Raw genomic sequence first — 18,081 nt, 5'->3', positions numbered from 1 at the left:
TGCACACCCATGTTTATAGCAGTACAATTTAATATACTTTAAAATCCAGATTTTTTGAGAAACTTTTCTTTCCAATTGCTTTTTTGTTTAGAATCTGTTTGGCTCCAAATAATGTTTATATCCCCTTGTAGATTTGCAACTTTAAAATTATATTTTGTATTTAGAATTTTTATTTGACAGTTTATTTTTAGCTTATTATGTGAAATAAGGATTTACCTTTATTTTTCTCCATATAATGGCTAATTTTTTTCTCACAACCTTCGTGGAAAACAATCTTTTCTGGTTATCTAAAGTATCTATATTGTTATATATGACACATTTTAGTGGTACAGAGGAGTGGATTCAGGGCCTTCTCACTGACCTCATCTCCAGCCCTTTAAATTAATTAACTAACTAACTAATTAATTAACTTTTTGAGACAGGGTCTCATTAAGTTGGCCAGGCTGGACTCAAAGTCACTGTCCTCTTGCCACAGGATCCCATGCCACTGAGATTACAGGGGCTCCCCCAGCACCAGCTCCACGATCCTCTCATCCATCTTCTACTGTTTCTTCAACTTGAATAGGAGCCATAGTAGATTCCCCTCCCATTTCATACAGCTTAGAATGAGTTTCTAGATATTTTCTTTGTAATTATCCCTTCCAAATATTTTTAGAAAAAAAAACACCTAATATAATTTTGGATTTTGAGTTTATGAAATATGTTGCATTCTGAGCCAGTATATCCTTTAGGCTGAATGATCCCGTGAAAGCCACAAGCCTCATCTGTCCAAATATGAAGAAGCCATAAGCAAAATTTGTAGGACAAGTGGTAAATGACGTTTGCTAGTTTTTATGGAGTCCATACAAAAATGGCTTATAAAATTAAGAAGTTATAATAATAAACATCCCAAACACAAAAGTGTGCTGTTATGAACTTATGTTTTATTATTAAGTAATTTGTAATTTAATGTATTTGTCTGTTTTTATCTAGGAATGGTAATTTTTTTATTTGATAATGTACAATCAATATTTTAACCAATATGTTAACCAATTATCTTCAATAATAATAGTCAATTCAAATCTGTCAGACTAGAAAAACTGTTAATATTTAGTATTTGGAATTTTATATCTGTAGCTTAGCCTGATATTTGCATATGAAACGCCAATGCCACAATTTGCATAGAAAATAAAGATCTCAACTCATTTTTATAGCACATATCGTATACTTTACTACCACTAGGTGGCAGCAAAACAATAGACTTTTGCATTCAAATTTCATAGTTTCATTTTATGTGATTTAATTTTATATTATAAGGTATTTTACTAGGATACCTAGAATTATACTTAAAATCTCACCCACATACCTTATAATTAATTTGAAATCCAAATATTATAGAGATACATTTCAGTATAAAACATAAAATATGATTTCTTAGAAAAACATTTAGTCAACCCTGTATTCATTCACTTTTGTGATTCAGTATTGAAACGTGCAGAAGTTGATCGTGCTGGCAAATAAATGGTAAAAATTGGTAATGATATTGCATAAACCACATTCCTCTGAGTTTCTTCAGAAATAGTTATGCTTTTTCAGAAGAAAATAATATTTTGAATTAAAGGGCAACTTTATTGTGTTAAATACTGGAAATGTAGTTAGCATAAATGAATAATATTTGAAAAAGACATAAGCCTTAGGTGAAATTAATTTAAACTACAGCATTTCTCAAATATAAAGTCTTTGGCATTTTACAAATTATGTTAGAATTCTAATCTCATTTTAAGCTTGGTGAACTGCTTATATTTTCCAAAATGTATATTCATTAAAAAAATATATATATATATATTACACATACACTTTGGAAATAAGGAAGCACAGAAATTGAAATGTACATGAATTGCTTACTATTAAATTAACTGGTCAAATTATTTCTTTTCAAGGCTGGGGTGGCAAATGTAAAGAAAGGCATGATCCAAGTGGAAGAATACCCTTCCTGTCCTAGTTCAAACCGAGGTCTAGATGAATGAAAATTTCTGAGTTTTAAAGCAAGGCCCCTCCATGGTCATGGGGATGACTAAAAGCCCATCTTATATGCTATGTGCAGAATGTCAGCTTTGCAAGATATTTAAGTGGTACATGCCTCTATCTTTTAAAAGATGTAGAGAGCTAGGGGCATGGAATGTGTGTTAGGCTCTAGGTTCAATCCCTAGCACCAAAACAAACAAATAAAAAAAATACAAAACATAGAAAAACAAAACACAACGTTGGAACAGCTAAGTTATATCTAGCATCGCGCCAAAGAGTATTGCCAAATCCTGCAAAGGCTGAATGCCATATACAAATGAGTTTGGCAAGATAGTACTTCACAATGGAGACTTGGGCTCAACTGAAAAAAAAAAAAAGCTATTATGAGATTCGATGCACATTGACCCAACTACTACTCTATGGTTAAGGAATATGCTCTGTAGTCAGACTGTCCAATTTGGAAACCCATATTTTCTGTTATTCTGTGACTTTGGACAAGTTAATCTCTGAAAACCTCTGTCACCTGATGCATAAAATAAGAATAAAGTAACAGTAGTAACATTGTAGCTTAGGATTGATGCATCTAAGTCTTGTGGGGCCCATACCAAACATTCAGTAAATGAAAACTTGTCTTTGTTCAAATTCATTGTAATATTTATTGTAGTTTAGCTTCAATTCTTCCGAGATGTTACTTCACCTTTATTGAAAATTCAAAATGATGGAAAGAAGCCAACATTTGATTGCTGGTTCCTAAATAGTGAAATCATATGCTTTTTAATTGAATGTTTTTCCTTCGCCCAGGATACATCTTAGATTATCTTTATAGGAGCAATGAGAAAATAACCTGATGCAATCAAAATTTATCCCTATGTTAAGTGGATGTCAGATGTCTAGGTTTATTTTTATAAAAATAATACAGAAGAAAAGGAATCTACCAGAGGAGTCTGTGAGGGATAATCATAATTCCTTGGAAAGTAGGCACTGGAAGAAAAAATACTAGATACTTCTAAATGAATCTGGGATTATTGATACTGATTCCACTGATCTTGGATATTTTATTCTAACACCACTACTCAGGGTAGCGGGAAAGAATATCTTGTCTCTAGAATTTAATCTTTGAGTACATTGACTCACTCTCATAGTACATTGACTATAAAAATGTGTATGGCATCATGGTCACTCTTTCCTTGCAGAAAGAGCCCACTCCTCCTTTGTGAAGCTCATACATTCAGCATAAAATTGTTCTTCTCTTTAGGTGGAGTGGAATAAAATTCCCAGACATATTGAAGAGTACATACATTGGCTAACTGAACAATTATGCCATAGTTGATATGACAAGATTTCTGAAGTGTTAGCAATTGAAAATATGGGAAGAACTATCTAAAGGGACAATAAGAGACTTGTGGTCTCTTAGCTACAATATTATTTTTAAACTGTGCAGTGTATTTTTCCTAATTTTAACTAGATTTTACACTTATATTTGCTGGATAAATCAAAATTTTTCCTTCATTGAATTCTTTCCCTAAAATATTTCTTATAACTCATTGTTTGGCAACAAAAGCTCTTTAAAGTTTGTTTTTTAAGGGACGTTTTATACAGAATTGTTTTTTCTTTTTTCTTATATGAAAAAATACAACAAAATTTCATGACTAATAGAATAATAGTATGCAATCATTTAAAGGCTTTTATATGTTATAGAAAAATTTTTAGATTATGAAGATAGAATCAATCAATTTTAAATGCTAAATTATCAGATACTTTGATCTTATAATAAATAATGTAATTTTTTATTTTTTATATTTACTTCCTTTTTTTCATTTTGCAGAACTTGGAATCAATTTTGATCACATATGGCAAAAAACCTTGACGGTGTTAAACCCAATGAAGCCAGCAGATGGCAGCATTATGAATGAAATGGACCTCGCTGGGCCCGTCCTTTTTTGGGTAACCCTGGGAGCCACCCTGCTTCTGGTAACGTGCCGCATCAAACACTAGATTTTAAGCTTGTCCCTGACAGGGCCAGTTCTGAAGAGAACTTTGTAATTAAAGAAGAAATAAATAAAAAAAGATAAACGTGGCAGGAGAAATAATATAAGAAATTAAGATTCCAGGAAAAGCCCTTAAAATAGTGATTCACTTCTCTTCTTCCCCTTCCAGCTATCCCTTCCCCACAAAAACAATTTTTGCTAATATAGTTACAGTTTTCAAAAGTAGTCCAAAATATATTTGCAACTAAATAAACTTTCACTTTCTATTTGTTAATTTTTTAATACCAATCAAAATATTGATAGCATTGTAGTTTCTGTATGGTGCTATAGCCAATAATCACATTATATCTGCCTAGTACAACAGTTCAGTGGTAACAATAACAGTATAATGATAACATCTTATTTCTTTCTTTGTAATACAGCAAATGAAATATTATGTAAATCAAACACTATTAACTAGTGTTTTCATTTAGTCTATAACTTCTTTTCTTATGTCTTTGTCACAGTAATTTGATAATCTTGGATTAAGCTGCTAAGCCAATTAAATAGTCAGAAACAATTTAATATATAAATTCATCTTTCTTTTTCAAGTCACTTGTGATATAACAGCTGTTGTTTTTTTTTTTACTGTTACCATCCCTTAAAAGGTAGAATTAATCTCATTAAGATTTCTCTTGATGGGCCGGAGATTTGGCTCAGTGGTTCTGCCACTGCCTCGCAAGTGCAAGGTCCTGAGTTTGATCCCTGGTACCAAAAAAAAAAAATTTCTCTTGAATGTATAATGTTAGTTGGAGTTAGTTAAATATTCTCTTCTGTTTTAAATGCTAAGAAATATAGGCCAAAAACTTAACTACCACTACCTGTTATGTTGTGCTTTTTGTCTTCTATGCCTTCAATTTCTTTGTTTTCTCAAAGACAAGCTTATTTGAGTGACTCAAGTTGCTTTTAGTTGTGAAATTATGGAGGATATGTGAAAATATGTATTTTATGAATGTTTTTATGCAAGTATTATCACTTGCATTTTCCAATACATGTGATAACTTCAGAGTTGATTCTGCTACGTGTAAACCAATAACGATCCTCCTAAAACTCCAACTGGGTATTAACTGACATACAATTTAACTCAGAATTGATTCAATATTAGGTTAACTCTGCACTGGAATCTATAATTTCATGGGTATCAGGCATCATACTAGTGAAAGCAAAACTAAATCTAGAACCAATATCTAAATCTGTTCATTATGTTTGCAGATGGAAAGATTCATAATGACATACTCATCATTTTTGTGACTTATATTGACATAGGCACAATTCTAGTGACCTTTCTTTAGGTTGTAGGAAGCAAATCAAAGAAAACAACTTGAAGCACTTAACATAAATTTAGTTTTATTTCTTCTTTCTTTTCTTTGTTAGATTCTCATGACTGAGGCAAAATATCTGCGATATTCAGGTTAGCAAGAGACAAGGTTGATTTTTGGCTCACAGTTTCAGTTTTCAGACCATGGTACTTTGGCCCTGTTGTCTCTGGGCTTGTGGAGAGAAAATATACAATAGAGGGAACATGTTATGAGTAAAGCTGCTCACCTCATGGCAATCAGGAAGCAAGAGAGAGACAGGAAGTGTCCAGTGTCCCGATATTCCCTTTCAGGGCCTGACTCCCATGACCTATCTAATTTCCTCTCCCTGGGCCTCATCTCTTGAAAGTTCTACCACCTCCCAACAGAGCCACATGGTTTGGTGACCAAACCATTAAAACATGTGCCATTGGGGGATACTTATCCAAGCTACAGCACGTCTCAAGTCATTTTTATCCCCACATCAAGATAGCAAGTGGTTTAAGCTACTTCAGTTTAACTTTTCTGTCATGAGCCATATAAATGGTTAGAATATCCTGAAAAATTTTGAGCTTAATAAAATGAAACAATTATTTTCTGTTTCAAACTTTGTCATAATTTGAAACATTTTTTTAAATGGCAGTATCACTAATATGACTTGTAAATCTCCAAGACTAACTTAAATTTTTATTCCTTTATTGAATCATTCAATTATTCAACAAACATGGGGAGGAAAAATAATCTCTTTTATGCCTTGAAAACCTTATAATAAAAATCATATCCAGGACAGTATATCACCTTTTCTGTTGCATGCTTGCCCTGTCCTAAGTGTAGTCAGAAGGTTTGTTTTCAAGGTTGAAGTTCATATTATAGGCGGTGTCTTTACCAAAATCCTGTCTCCTAACGATGGTAGTAGGAAATAGTATTAAGCTGATTCTGAAATGATTTCTAGTTTGTTGTCATTCTGATTTCCTCCCCATATTTTCTGAGTTTTCAAACCATTTGCTTTGCTTTCTTTCAGGCAGGAAAAGTTCAGTTTGGTTACGTGTATGGCATGAGTGCCATTGGCTGCCTTGGGATTCATGCCTTGCTGAACTTGATGAGTGCTGCAGGAGTGTCATACGGTTGTGTGGCCAGTGTTCTGGGCTACTGCCTACTCCCCATGGTCATCCTGTCCAGCTGTGCCATCTTCTGTTCATTGCAGTAAGTGTCTGTGTGCAGTAACTGACCTCACATGTAGTCATCATAACAGCTTGCCAGACCAAGGCAAAAGTTGAGCTCTTTCTCATTATTTTGGCAAAAGAATGGGGAGATTATGTCTATTAAAAGCTACACATGGATTCAAAATATAGGTCAGTTTTGGCTTGGGTGCTATTCCTATTTCCATGATTTAAAAAATAAATTAAGCCAAGTAATGTTTAAAACTGGCACTTTTCTGGTGTCACATGCTTCGGCGTGAACTATTGTCATGGGTAATGTAAGAACTGCAAAAAGGCACTGATTTGATTTTGAAAGAGTAAATCCTATGGGGTATTGACAAATTGCTTCGGCTCCAGGGACTCTGCCTTCTAGGCTGGAAACAACTGTTCTGTCTTAGTTCAGCTCCTTGCAGTGTAGAATTCCCAGGAACCTTGCTGAGTAGATTAATACTAGAGAACTTTGTAATATATATGCTCATTCAATGCATTTAAAATTTTTTCTTCTTTCATTTAGACTATTGATATTTGAAATTCAAAATTAAAAAAGGGTACAGTAGATAGAAGTTTCTGCAGGGCACTTTTCCAGGGCATATGCATCTCACTACCACTTTAGTTAGGGAGAACAGTAATGACATAGATCATTGTCACCTGCCATGCTCTCAATCCACTTGGAAATAAATATTTGCTCCCAGTACTCATTCTTCCACATCCAAAAGAAATTTGATTTACATTTTCTTCTTAGATGGTATAATTCTTAGATTATAATGCTACATTGTGTAGAATAGTATACAAAGAATTTATCAATACAAATATTAAAACTTGTAAAATATATTTGTTTATTATGATCACAAATAATTTTTTTCATACCATTATTGAAGATGCCTTCGAGGTACTATTTTTGTTTTGATATGGTCTCAATTTTAAAGTAATACTCTTGAGAATAACTTACAAACTACCCTTATGTTAACCATGAGCCCACAATATTTAATAAAGATGACTGTGTATTGAATGAAATAAGCCAGGCTTAAAAAGACCAATATTGCATATTTTCCCTAATATGAGGAATCTGAAAAAAATTGACAAGAAAGTAGATGGGAGACTATTACTGGACAAGAAGAAGGGAGCAGGGAAAGGGATTTAGGGACAGGTAATGGGGGATGAATATTTTCAAAATATATTCAATATATTCACATTGACACCCCCCCCAAGTGTGAAACTGAGGCATGGAGCAAAGGAAAGTGATGGGGGAAATTAATAAAATATGTTACATGTATATACAGATCTGGCAGAATGACACCCAGTAATCTGAACAACTAATATGAACTAATAAAACATGCATGAAAAGAAGAATATGACAGGAAATGGAAACCTTGATTCCATAAATATAAGAAGAGTTGTATTTATTGAGTCTTATCCATGGAATACTTCCACATTTCATGTATTATATTCTTTAGCAAGCTGTTTACTTCACCAGGTTATTCAATACAAAAGTTTGATATGTTAGTATACAGTTTGGTTCTATAATTTCTAGTATGTTTGATGATTTTGCAAAAGAATAATATTATGATCTACCATTTAAAAATTCTAAATTTTAAGCATTTTCAGTACATTTGAGATTTGGGACATCATAAATTACTTGAGAACATTAGGAGAAAGAAAAACTAAAAATCTTGGGTTTGGAAAATCAGCATAAGTTTGGACTTTTTCATTAGATTTTCATTATGAAATTATAAAGGACGATGTATCTCATCACTGTGACAAAATAACAAGTTGAGAAAATCAACTTACAGGGTATAATAAAAAATATGATGAATGCTGCTGCCAACTGCCATCAAACAGAATGGCAGGGATCTTCAAAACTAGAAGTAGTGCATCGAACCTTAGTAGTGACTAGTTTCAACTTGTTTGGTGCAGGCAGTCAGTTATTAGCCTCAGTTGAGAGAAGTTATGTTTAAAAGTGTGCCATAAAACATGGATCAGGATCGATGGCTTTCACTGAAGTTGTACAGTCATGTTGCTTCAGATTCCAGCTTCTTAAGAAGAGTCCTTGCAGGAGATGAAGCCTGGGTTTGTGGTTATGATCCTGAGACCAAGGTTCAGAGGTCTCAATGAAAATTATCCAGTTCTCCTCATAAAAAAAAAGTATGTCAGTCCAATTCAACATCGAGGTGATGTCTGTGTTTCTACCCTTGATGGAATTGTGCCAGCTGAACTGGTACCAAGGGACACTATATTGAGCTCTGAATATTACAAGGGCTTATTATAGTATTTAAAAATGATGTGCCTAGAAACTGGCTGAGAAATAGGCAAATGGTTTCACCCTCCATCATGACAGTGCTCCATGTTGCACATCACTGCTGGTTCAGCAATGTCTGTCAAATGAAAACATTAGAATGTGCCCTCATTCACCTTATTCACCAGATAGCACATCATGCAACTTCTGGCTCTCCCCCAAAGTTAAAATGAAAGGCCAACATTTTCAACCAATTTAGGACATTGAGGCAGCCACAACGGTGTAACTAAAGACACAAACAACTTTCACAACTGCTTCAGATGGTGGCAAGAATGATGGGATAAGTGTGTTTGATGTGAGGAGGAATATTCTGAGGGGGATTTAAAGGCAATGTGTCTTTTGCTGTAACATTTTAAAAAATTTAAACATTTATCATGGTTCTTGATCTTGTATAAGGAGAAATGTTTTATTTTGACTCATGGTTTTAGTCCAGCTTCCATTGTTTTGGGGCCTGTGAAAAAGCAGAATGTCATGGCTGAGAGGGGGTAGTAGAGCAAAGGTGCTCACCTAATCATGTCTAGGAAGAAAAAAAAAGAGAAAGGAAGGACCTGGGTTCCCAATATTCCCTTCAAGGGCACCCCCACAGTGTCCTAACTTTCTCCCAGCAGGCCCAGCCTCCTAAAGATTCCACCACGTCCCAGTAGTGCCACAGTCAGTCTGGTGACCAAGCTTTTAGCATATGGACCTTTGTGGGTATTTAAGAAACAAACTATAACAGATGACTTAGAAATAGTCTATTAAATGGGAATGAATTATGTGAACCCCAAGACCATTAAATTAAAACTGTCTTTTTAGGCATGTTGTTATGTCATTAAAATAAATCATATGTAATTTTACATTTCCGTTCATAGAAACATACATTAAATCACTATAGAAATTATTCCTAGTAGTCATTAATTAAACTAATTTAGTATTTATTAGGTGCTTTAAAATATTTTTCTTTTATTAATAATCCAAGGCAGTATAAACTACATGGTACAGTTTTTCAACAGTTTTGTTGGGGTCCAATAATTAAAAGTATTCCTGTCATTCTTATAAGTAGTAAACATAACCCTTAACGTTAGAGTCAAAATAGGACCAAATGAGGCTGTCTAGTTTGCTGGTAGAAAGAGCACTATGTTAGAAGTTAAGAGACCTTTATTTAAGTTTATCAAATCATTTCCTTGCTTTAAAGCTGGACAGTACATAACTACTGAGTTCTCTCCAATCTCTTATGTCTTGTTTTTTATAAATAATGGATTCTAATTTACACATAAGGTAAGTAATTTATTTTTACCATTGCTCTCTTTTTTTCTCCAAGTTGCGAGACTTAACTGCTTCATTTATTTGTTCTTAAAGAATTGATTGTTTACACATTCAATTTTTTGATGATACCCATTTGAAAAAACCCATTCCAGAATGGATGGATTAAAAAATTCTAAAACCACACACACTGGCATCCAAAATAATCACTAAGGGATGCATTGGAAGGCCATGCAGATGATCTGTGCTTTCCTATTCCCTGTATTCACTACCTGAGTTTTGCTCTCTCAGACAAAACTTGGGGTGTAAACTGAGGGAGGAGGGAGAACTAATTTCTCTGCTAGAGCATAACACTGTTTACTTCTCTTCTCCTGCTATGAGCCAATTTATGGAGACAGTAGGGGAAAGAAAATCTGTGCCTAAAAGAGAAGACTCTAAATGTAATATACAAGAGAATTTCAGGAGTTGAGATTTGAATATTACAGATGAGAGTAATGTCATGTTTTTACTAGCTCTAGTTGTACTGAAATATCAAATGTTTTCCTTTCTGGTGAAAATGACTCAAAATTTTCTAACTGGTTGAGGCCTTTTTAGTTCATGTCTCATTGCCCTCATTTTATACATGGACATTTCATTTTATACCAAAGACATTTCAGAGACAACTCTGACTCAGGCACCCTGTTTTCTCCTAATGTAAGGGAATCACCTCCTTTGTGTCTGGAACAGGGGCATCACGGGGACCCTGACAGCCTTGGTCTTCATCGGATGGTGCAGCCTCTCGGCTTCCAAGATCTTCATTTCAGCCTTGGACATGAAAGGACAGCAGCTTCTCATTGCCTACCCTTGTGCCTTACTTTATGGACTTTTTGCCCTTCTAACAGTTTTCTAAACAGCATTTGAGATGGCTTTGCAAGATTCTATTTGTTTGCTGTTCAATTTATTCTGAAGTGTACTACCATTCAAATTTGTTGATATGGTTTCTGTTTTATTCCTGTTGAAAGAATAATAAGCAGAGAGACAAAACAATAGTTGCAGATGGTGCCATAATGGTCTGCTTACTTTGATTCATATTTTGCTTTTCAGTTTGGCACATTACAATATTTTTAAATATTTTCAAATAAAAAGGGATATACTTACTAAACTGATGAACATTGCTTTTCTCAATAAACGTACTTCTGGGAAATTATAAGTAAATGAAATCTTATGCTTACTGTTTAAAAGAAATCTACAGTAAGTCTCTTGAAAAACTTTTAAGAGTGCTCAAACTGTGGGGATGTGGTTAAAGATTTGCATATTCAGCCCTTTGAGAGATTTCATGACTGTGTCGTGTAGGGTTTTATTTCTACAGAGAATCAAAGTACTTCCTGTCTTTCCATTCACATACTTTAACAAGGTTTCTTTAGTCCCATTTAGATGTCATTTTCTCCTTACTTGGCTTAGGGCTGGGGCCTTCCTTAATCTCCTTTCCCTCTCACCACCTCTCTCCTCCCCCTCCATTTCTCGGTCCCCCTTCCTTTGCAAGAGTGTTCTTTTCACCACAGTGCACCAACCCAACTTTGGTCACTCTATCCTATTATCTTATACAGTAGGGGAATTATTTAAAACTCCCTGAAATTACATTATCTGAAATTACTTTATTTATTTGCTACTTTGCTTTCTCTCCTCCCCTCCTAAGATAAACATCCTGAGGCCAAAGCCAGAGCTCTTATCTACATACTACAATTTCTTGTTAAAAAAAATGGGAGATTAATGTATATTTACAAAGTGAAAGAATGAAAAAAATCAATAAATGAATGAGACAGGTATTGGTTATTGGTCACTGTAATGAATGTGACAACTGCAGCTGTGAATCTTTGGGTATGGGGAAAAATAGACAAAAAACAGTATATAAGCAGGATAATTACAAAAAATATGAAAATGCTAAGAGTGTGAAAAAAGTCAGAACTGCAGTATGCTTGATTTTTGTAGTTTAATAACCCATTAATGGCACTGTTAATTAAACATGGAATTTTCTTTTTTTTTAAATTTTCCTATTTGGAATGAGATGGTTCTCCTGACATCCTTTATGTAAAGAAGATGAAATATGAATGTCATTTATTGTAATTATTTCTCTACAAAATTATCATATTAATTAGAGATACACTGTACTATGTACCTAAAGTTTTACCTTTTGGAGTGGTACTTTGATTTAAAAATTTATAGGTAAAAATTGCTCTGAATTATGCATGAAAACAATCATACACAGAAAAAATTTGATATATTCTATAAAACATTGTAACATCTATATAAAAATCATGTAAAGAAAGTGTAGTGGTATCTTGGTTCACAAAATTAATTGGTTCCAGGATTCTGGGGTAGACAGCTACATTTGTGTTTCTCACCTGATGTGGAGTTTGCAAACAGAATTGTTTATAATCCAAGATATTACTGTATTAAATATTTCTGTAATAGTTAAAATAAGAATACATTCTATTTAATAACTTAATGACCAAATTGTGACATACCTAAGAATCAGTGTAGGAAATAAAAAATAGATGATTTACATAAAAATAAATTAAAATATTGGAAACATATTTTGAAAAGACTTGCCTATGGAGACAGATATACTATGTCCTTGGATAACAAGGTTAGACTTTACAGATCATCTCTCCTAAGTGAATGTGCATGTTTGATATAACTCCAAATAAAATCCAAAAATTATTTTTCTTGGGAGTTAATGCAATTCTAAATTAGTTTGTAAAAATAAGCAAATAATGAAAAATTGGAAACAGCCTAAAATTTATTCTATATGAAAATAAGTTAAATAAATTGTTGCTTATCTCTATGATTGAATGCTAATTAACTATAAAATATTTTGGAAGAATCAAGACATGAAGAAATGCATATATTTTCATTGTTTTGATAACTACTGAAAACTTACAATGGGCTGCCTCAAAGGCTGTACATATATTAATTCATCTAATTCTCAAAGTAATTTTATGGACTATTGGTACTATTGCTCCATTTTATAACTGAGGCTTCAGAGTTACAGAGAGCTCAATCACTTGCCCAGTTACTTAGCCAATAACTAGAATTTGGATCAGGAAAACTTGAATCCAGAACCCATAATCACGACATAACTCTGCTTGTTATTAAATAGTAAAATATTTTCTGTTTATTGTCTCAGATTTATTCTTTGTTGATCTTGTCCAGTACTAGACAATGGCCTTCACCTGCTAGCGAGACATAATACATTAATAAGGTAGAAGACAAATGCAGATGTCTGCCAGGATTAAAGTGGTGCCTGCAGAACTCCTGGACCCACTGCTAAAGCCTTGAGGAAATAAATGATGCAGATTCAAATCTGGTTATCATTTGCATAGAAAAACTTCACACAATATAGCTCTCTTCACCTATCAGAGAAAGAGTAGGCATGATACAGATTTGTGTAGAAGTATTTTCATACTAATTTTAAAATAAATTTTGAATTTTATGTAGCCTGTAAAATGTTTTATAGAACAAATGATAAAATGAATAAAAATACATTTGGAATATACAACCAGAAGTCAGTCTTTTTGGTTTAATAGACTATGGTAGGAATCTTTTTTTTTTTTTTTTTTTTGGTTTAATAGACCCCATCAAAGTTTTCCCCATATTATTTTCCTCAAATGCTTTCGATTTCTTTTATCTGTGAATGTAACATGTTTTCACTTTCCTGTCTTTACTGGTTGAATAAAAGTTACACATTATGTGCAAAGGTAAATGGTACATTTGGAGTCAAGAGACAGCCTTCATTTCGACAGGAATGATTGGGGACAGGTGCTGAAAATAAAAGTCCTGAATAACTCAGCCTTGAGTGCCCCAGTTCACAACAGTTTAACTAGGGCAGTGGCCTTTGCAACAATTGATGACAGACGTTTTTCCACTCTGCTCTGTCTCCAAGTGAAGAATGCCAACTGTAAAATCACATTGACAATGTTCTGTTCCTCTTTTTCTTAAAGCACTGTAAGTTCTACTCTGTTTTTGCACTACAATCACAGGCCTATAGATTTCTAAATCAGTTTTCATTTGTAAGTGGGAGTCTGTAATGGTATTTTTTAAAGTTTCAAAAACCAACTAGGCTGTCAGAGGATTTGCGATGATGGTGACCAAAGATCTATTTGGAAAAAAGAGAGAGAGATTTGTTTCCTAAGGGCAGGATTCAAGGGCTTTTGCATTCCTGATAAACCAGACAGAGTGGTTTATTATGAACAAAGACCTTGACACATACTAGAAGGAGGAAAGGAAGCAGTGAAGAAAAGGAAGGAAAGAAGAAATAATCAATCCTAGTTCCTAACCTGGCTCTGCATGTAAAATGTAAACAGCTTGACACCTCTGAGACCACTGCATAACTTTCTGAATCTCATTTTCTTCACATGGAAAATGAAGTGAGTGATGGAGAGTTTGCAAGGCCAAATATGAAGGCTAAATAAGATTCTACATACAAATTCCCTTGCCCAGTGCCCTGGCATGTAGTAATTACTCAGTAAATGGAAACTCACCACAGCTCTAATAGTACCTTTGGGATGAGATTTTAGGAGAGGCTATTTGCTTTTCTATAATATCAAGAATAAAAGTACTGGTAAAAGATGAGGACTTTAATTTTTACTCATTATTTAGTGGAAAACAATTATTTTGACATGATAGTACAACTGGTTAGGGAAATCTCATGTCAAGGCCAGCCAGACCTTTCTAAAGTATTATTAGAAAATTAATATGAGTTTATAAATTTGAAAGAAAGGTCTTTGTTGAAGTTTCATTGGTTGGACACCAAGTATCTTCCTATATTGGAAGAATTCCACAAATCCCAAAGCAAGTAGTTCTACCTTCTCTCTGATCTAGTGGCATGTGAATTAGGATCAGTCAATTTGATAACTTTGTTCAGCAGCTGCAATCCTGACAAAGTGATCCAAGAGCAAAGGGGCACTCAGAAATACTTGTGGAATCAGAAAATCAAATTTTAGCCACCATGGTATCTATTCATATGTGGTTAGGTTTATATTTGCCAGAGTGGTAAATATATCACTTTGACTGGCAAGACCTGTGCTACCTAGTCTTTTTTGGATTATGCTCTTCACCCAAACTTGGCATCTCACTTTAAAGTTGATTCTATGTTGTACCATCTATTCTCTGATTTATCTTCTGCTCTTTTAATATGCATAAGTCCTATTTCTTCTTGCATTAACTAGAAACAATACATATGCTCTTGGTAAATTAGTGAACATTTAGTAGTCTTGATATAAGCAAAATTTTGGAGTAAAAGTTAGGTGATATAGAATAGAAGATTGAAATAAGGATCAGATTTTGGACTGTTTAAGAAGACATAGGCATTTTATATTATGTGGCATCCATATGCAGAATATTTAGCATCTACAGCATTGTCAGACAAAACAACACAAAAATGGCACTTGACACTAATTTGGGGAGAGATTTTTTTTTAAAAACTAAAGTATAATTTTTTAAACTAAAGTATAATTTTCAGATCCTGAGGATAGACTGAGAAAACTGGGGTTTTTTTTCCTGTCTTCCCAGAACAGCTTCTGAGACTATTTAAAGACTGAATTTGATTGTGTATACAGAGAGTTGAGCCATGCTAGAAAAAAAGCAGCATGTAAGGAATAGCATGTTTAATATTTCATAGAGGTAGAACCCTGTACAAGAGCAGAGGAGTGGCCAAGAATACCATCTAAAGCTTGAGAAGTCCTAGATACCTCCCACTAACCAAATGAAAGGGCACATGGAGCTTCAATCACTGCCTGTCACTTGCTGCAGTGAGATCATCATGTAAAGGCATTGCAATCTATCTTGCCTTTTAAAATGTGCAAACTGGAGGATTCGTCCTTATTTAATAAAAAGTATGAGCCTTGTAGATAAACAGCATATTTTATTGAACAGACAGGAGCAAGAGAAACCAGTACAACAAGTACAATCAAGGTTGCTCTGTGTCAAAAGTGTATTAGGGAAACTTAGAGAATTCTTTCAGATTATGGGATTTGTAGAGGTCCCCAAATGCCATTTAGTATTTCTGTGATATTCTTCATTTGCTCAGGGAGTTTGCTAGATCATGTTCCAAAAATATATAGAATAAGTAATACTATTTTTATTCCTAACATTCTTTTTATAAACACTGATTACAAAAGCATTTATTTCATATATATTAGGGTATAACCCTAGGCTAGTCTCTCTAATGAATCATAGAACCTGGTATAATGCTTTATATACATACAACATATTCCCTATTTATCTGCCCCAGGTCATGGCTACTATTAAGAAACACTGCTTGATTAAAACAATAAATCAGAAATGTAAATAAGTCCTCTCTGATAAATGATGCATGTTAATGCCAACTTGATCTCATTAGAAATCCACTTCCAGCAAGATTTTCCAAGTTCAGTTCCTTTCAGCATAAACTCTTTTCAATAAACCCCTCATCATTTATAAACTCAGACAAAATAGACCTTTTACACAGGCATTAGTATTTGCTTAAACATTCCATTTTCCATTTTCTCGTTATTCACAATAACAAGGAACTCTACTTACAAATCTTCTCATTCATCCATAGCTTGAACTAATCTTGAGAATATTTCCATTAACTTGAGCAGCATGAACTCATCCAGAGCATTTTCAAATGTTCATCAGACATCCTGAGTCATGCACGGTTTCACAGTACTTCAGAGCTAGCAGCCATTTGGTTGTGAAAAACTCCTAAGAGACCCAGTGCTCCCAATACCTGGCCCAAGTCTCATCTTTCCCTGAACCAGTAAAATTTGTTTTAGACTCTTCCACTCTTTCGACTTTTTATTTCCTTCCATAGGTAGAAGGAGAAAAAACATTATGAATGTATGTAACAGATACGAAGGAAGGATCTAAACAATTATTACAGAGTGGGCATGTATTGTTTAAGTTTTTATGTAGATTGTCTCAAGGATTGGGACATTCTACTAAGGAAATATCTGAAGTAAGAAAATACAATGTGTTCACATGGCATCAATTGCTGTAATTGAAATGCCTAATTATTTGGCTACATCTTCAACAGAGTTTTGACTGTATCTGCATGTAGTTTAAGTCTCTGGAGAATACTGTCTGCATCAATTTTCTAGGATATCATGACAAGTGTCACAGACTAGATGGCTTATCAACAGAAATTTATTGTCTCATAGTTCTGCAGGCTGTAAGTTCCAGAACAAAGTGTTACCAGGTGTGTTTTCTCCTGTGCCCTTTATGGTTGGCTTGTAGGTCGCCATCTTCCTGCTGTGTCCTCACATACTCTTTCCTCTGTCTATGTGACTGCATCCTCATTGCCTGTTCTTGTAAGGCCATCAATCAGATTAGGTCTGCCTGTATGGCCTCCTTCATTTACCTGAATTACTTCTTTAAAGGTCCTATCCCCAAATGCAGTCATATTCTGGGTTGCTGGCATTTAGGACTTGAACTTGTAAATTCTGGAGTGGGAGGAGGACACAATCTAACCCATAGTATTATCCATGTCTAGGAAATTATGTATATTACACCCTCAGTGAAAGAAGACTAAAGCCAAAGTTGAGGCTTGTTCTGTTGTATTACCTATCTATCCAAGTAACTTTCTAATTTATTCTTCAGCTTGCTAACAACTTCTTATATCCTTCACGATCCACCTCCCACCCATCGACTTTATGCTGATAGAGCTACTGCCATCAAGGCTTTCCCTCTCTGCACACAAGTGCCACAACCGTTCTTGAACTGCTACTTGTGCCTGGCTTGACCAATAACAAAGGAGGAATGACACCATGCCACTTCTGAACCTAACCTTTAAGGGAGCTGAGTGCTTTTGCTTTATGGCTCTGGAAGCCATTGAACCACTGTATGGGAAGCTGGGGTTGCTCTTCTGGAAAAAGATGCCACACAGAGGAGCACAGATGCTATGAACATTAGCAGAGAAGACAATGCTATCCTGAACAGGTCATCTCTGCATTGAGAGTATGTTGATGGGAATTCTGAATAGAGAAGCAATCTCTCCTTTACCC

General features: G+C 34.3%; 2 protein-coding genes across 6 annotated transcripts in view; one reads left to right on the top strand and one right to left on the bottom strand.

Moving 5' to 3' along the window:
- Yipf7 (Yip1 domain family member 7) overlaps positions 1-13,598 on the top strand; it is a 38,852-nt gene extending 25,254 nt beyond the window's left edge. For 3 of the 4 annotated variants that reach the window (XM_087187542.1, XM_087187541.1, XM_087187544.1), the window contains 3 exons: positions 3,831-3,975; positions 6,348-6,529; positions 10,759-13,598. In XM_087187542.1, coding sequence (XP_087043668.1) covers positions 3,831-3,975; positions 6,348-6,529; positions 10,759-10,960 — 529 coding nt within the window. In that variant the 3' untranslated portion in view covers positions 10,961-13,598. The remainder of the gene's footprint in view (positions 1-3,830; positions 3,976-6,347; positions 6,530-10,758) is intronic. The other variant, XM_087187543.1, reaches the window with a different exon arrangement.
- Guf1 (GTP binding elongation factor GUF1) overlaps positions 1-16,772 on the bottom strand; it is an 88,149-nt gene extending 71,377 nt beyond the window's left edge. The window contains exon 1 of one of the 2 annotated variants that reach the window (XM_087187549.1): positions 16,619-16,772. In XM_087187549.1, the coding sequence (XP_087043675.1) occupies positions 16,619-16,630 (12 nt within the window). In that variant the 5' untranslated portion in view covers positions 16,631-16,772. The remainder of the gene's footprint in view (positions 1-16,618) is intronic. The other variant, XM_087187548.1, reaches the window with a different exon arrangement.
- Between the last annotated feature and the right edge of the window lie 1,309 nt (positions 16,773-18,081).

The sequence above is a fragment of the Heterocephalus glaber genome, unplaced genomic scaffold (genome assembly GCF_053883595.1).
Source record: "Heterocephalus glaber isolate CG9 unplaced genomic scaffold, H.glaber_assembly_v1.0 deba00001509, whole genome shotgun sequence".
NCBI lineage: Eukaryota > Metazoa > Chordata > Mammalia > Rodentia > Bathyergidae > Heterocephalus > Heterocephalus glaber.
Note: the sequence above shows the minus strand (reverse complement) of the source record. Positions and strands in the feature narration are given on the sequence as shown.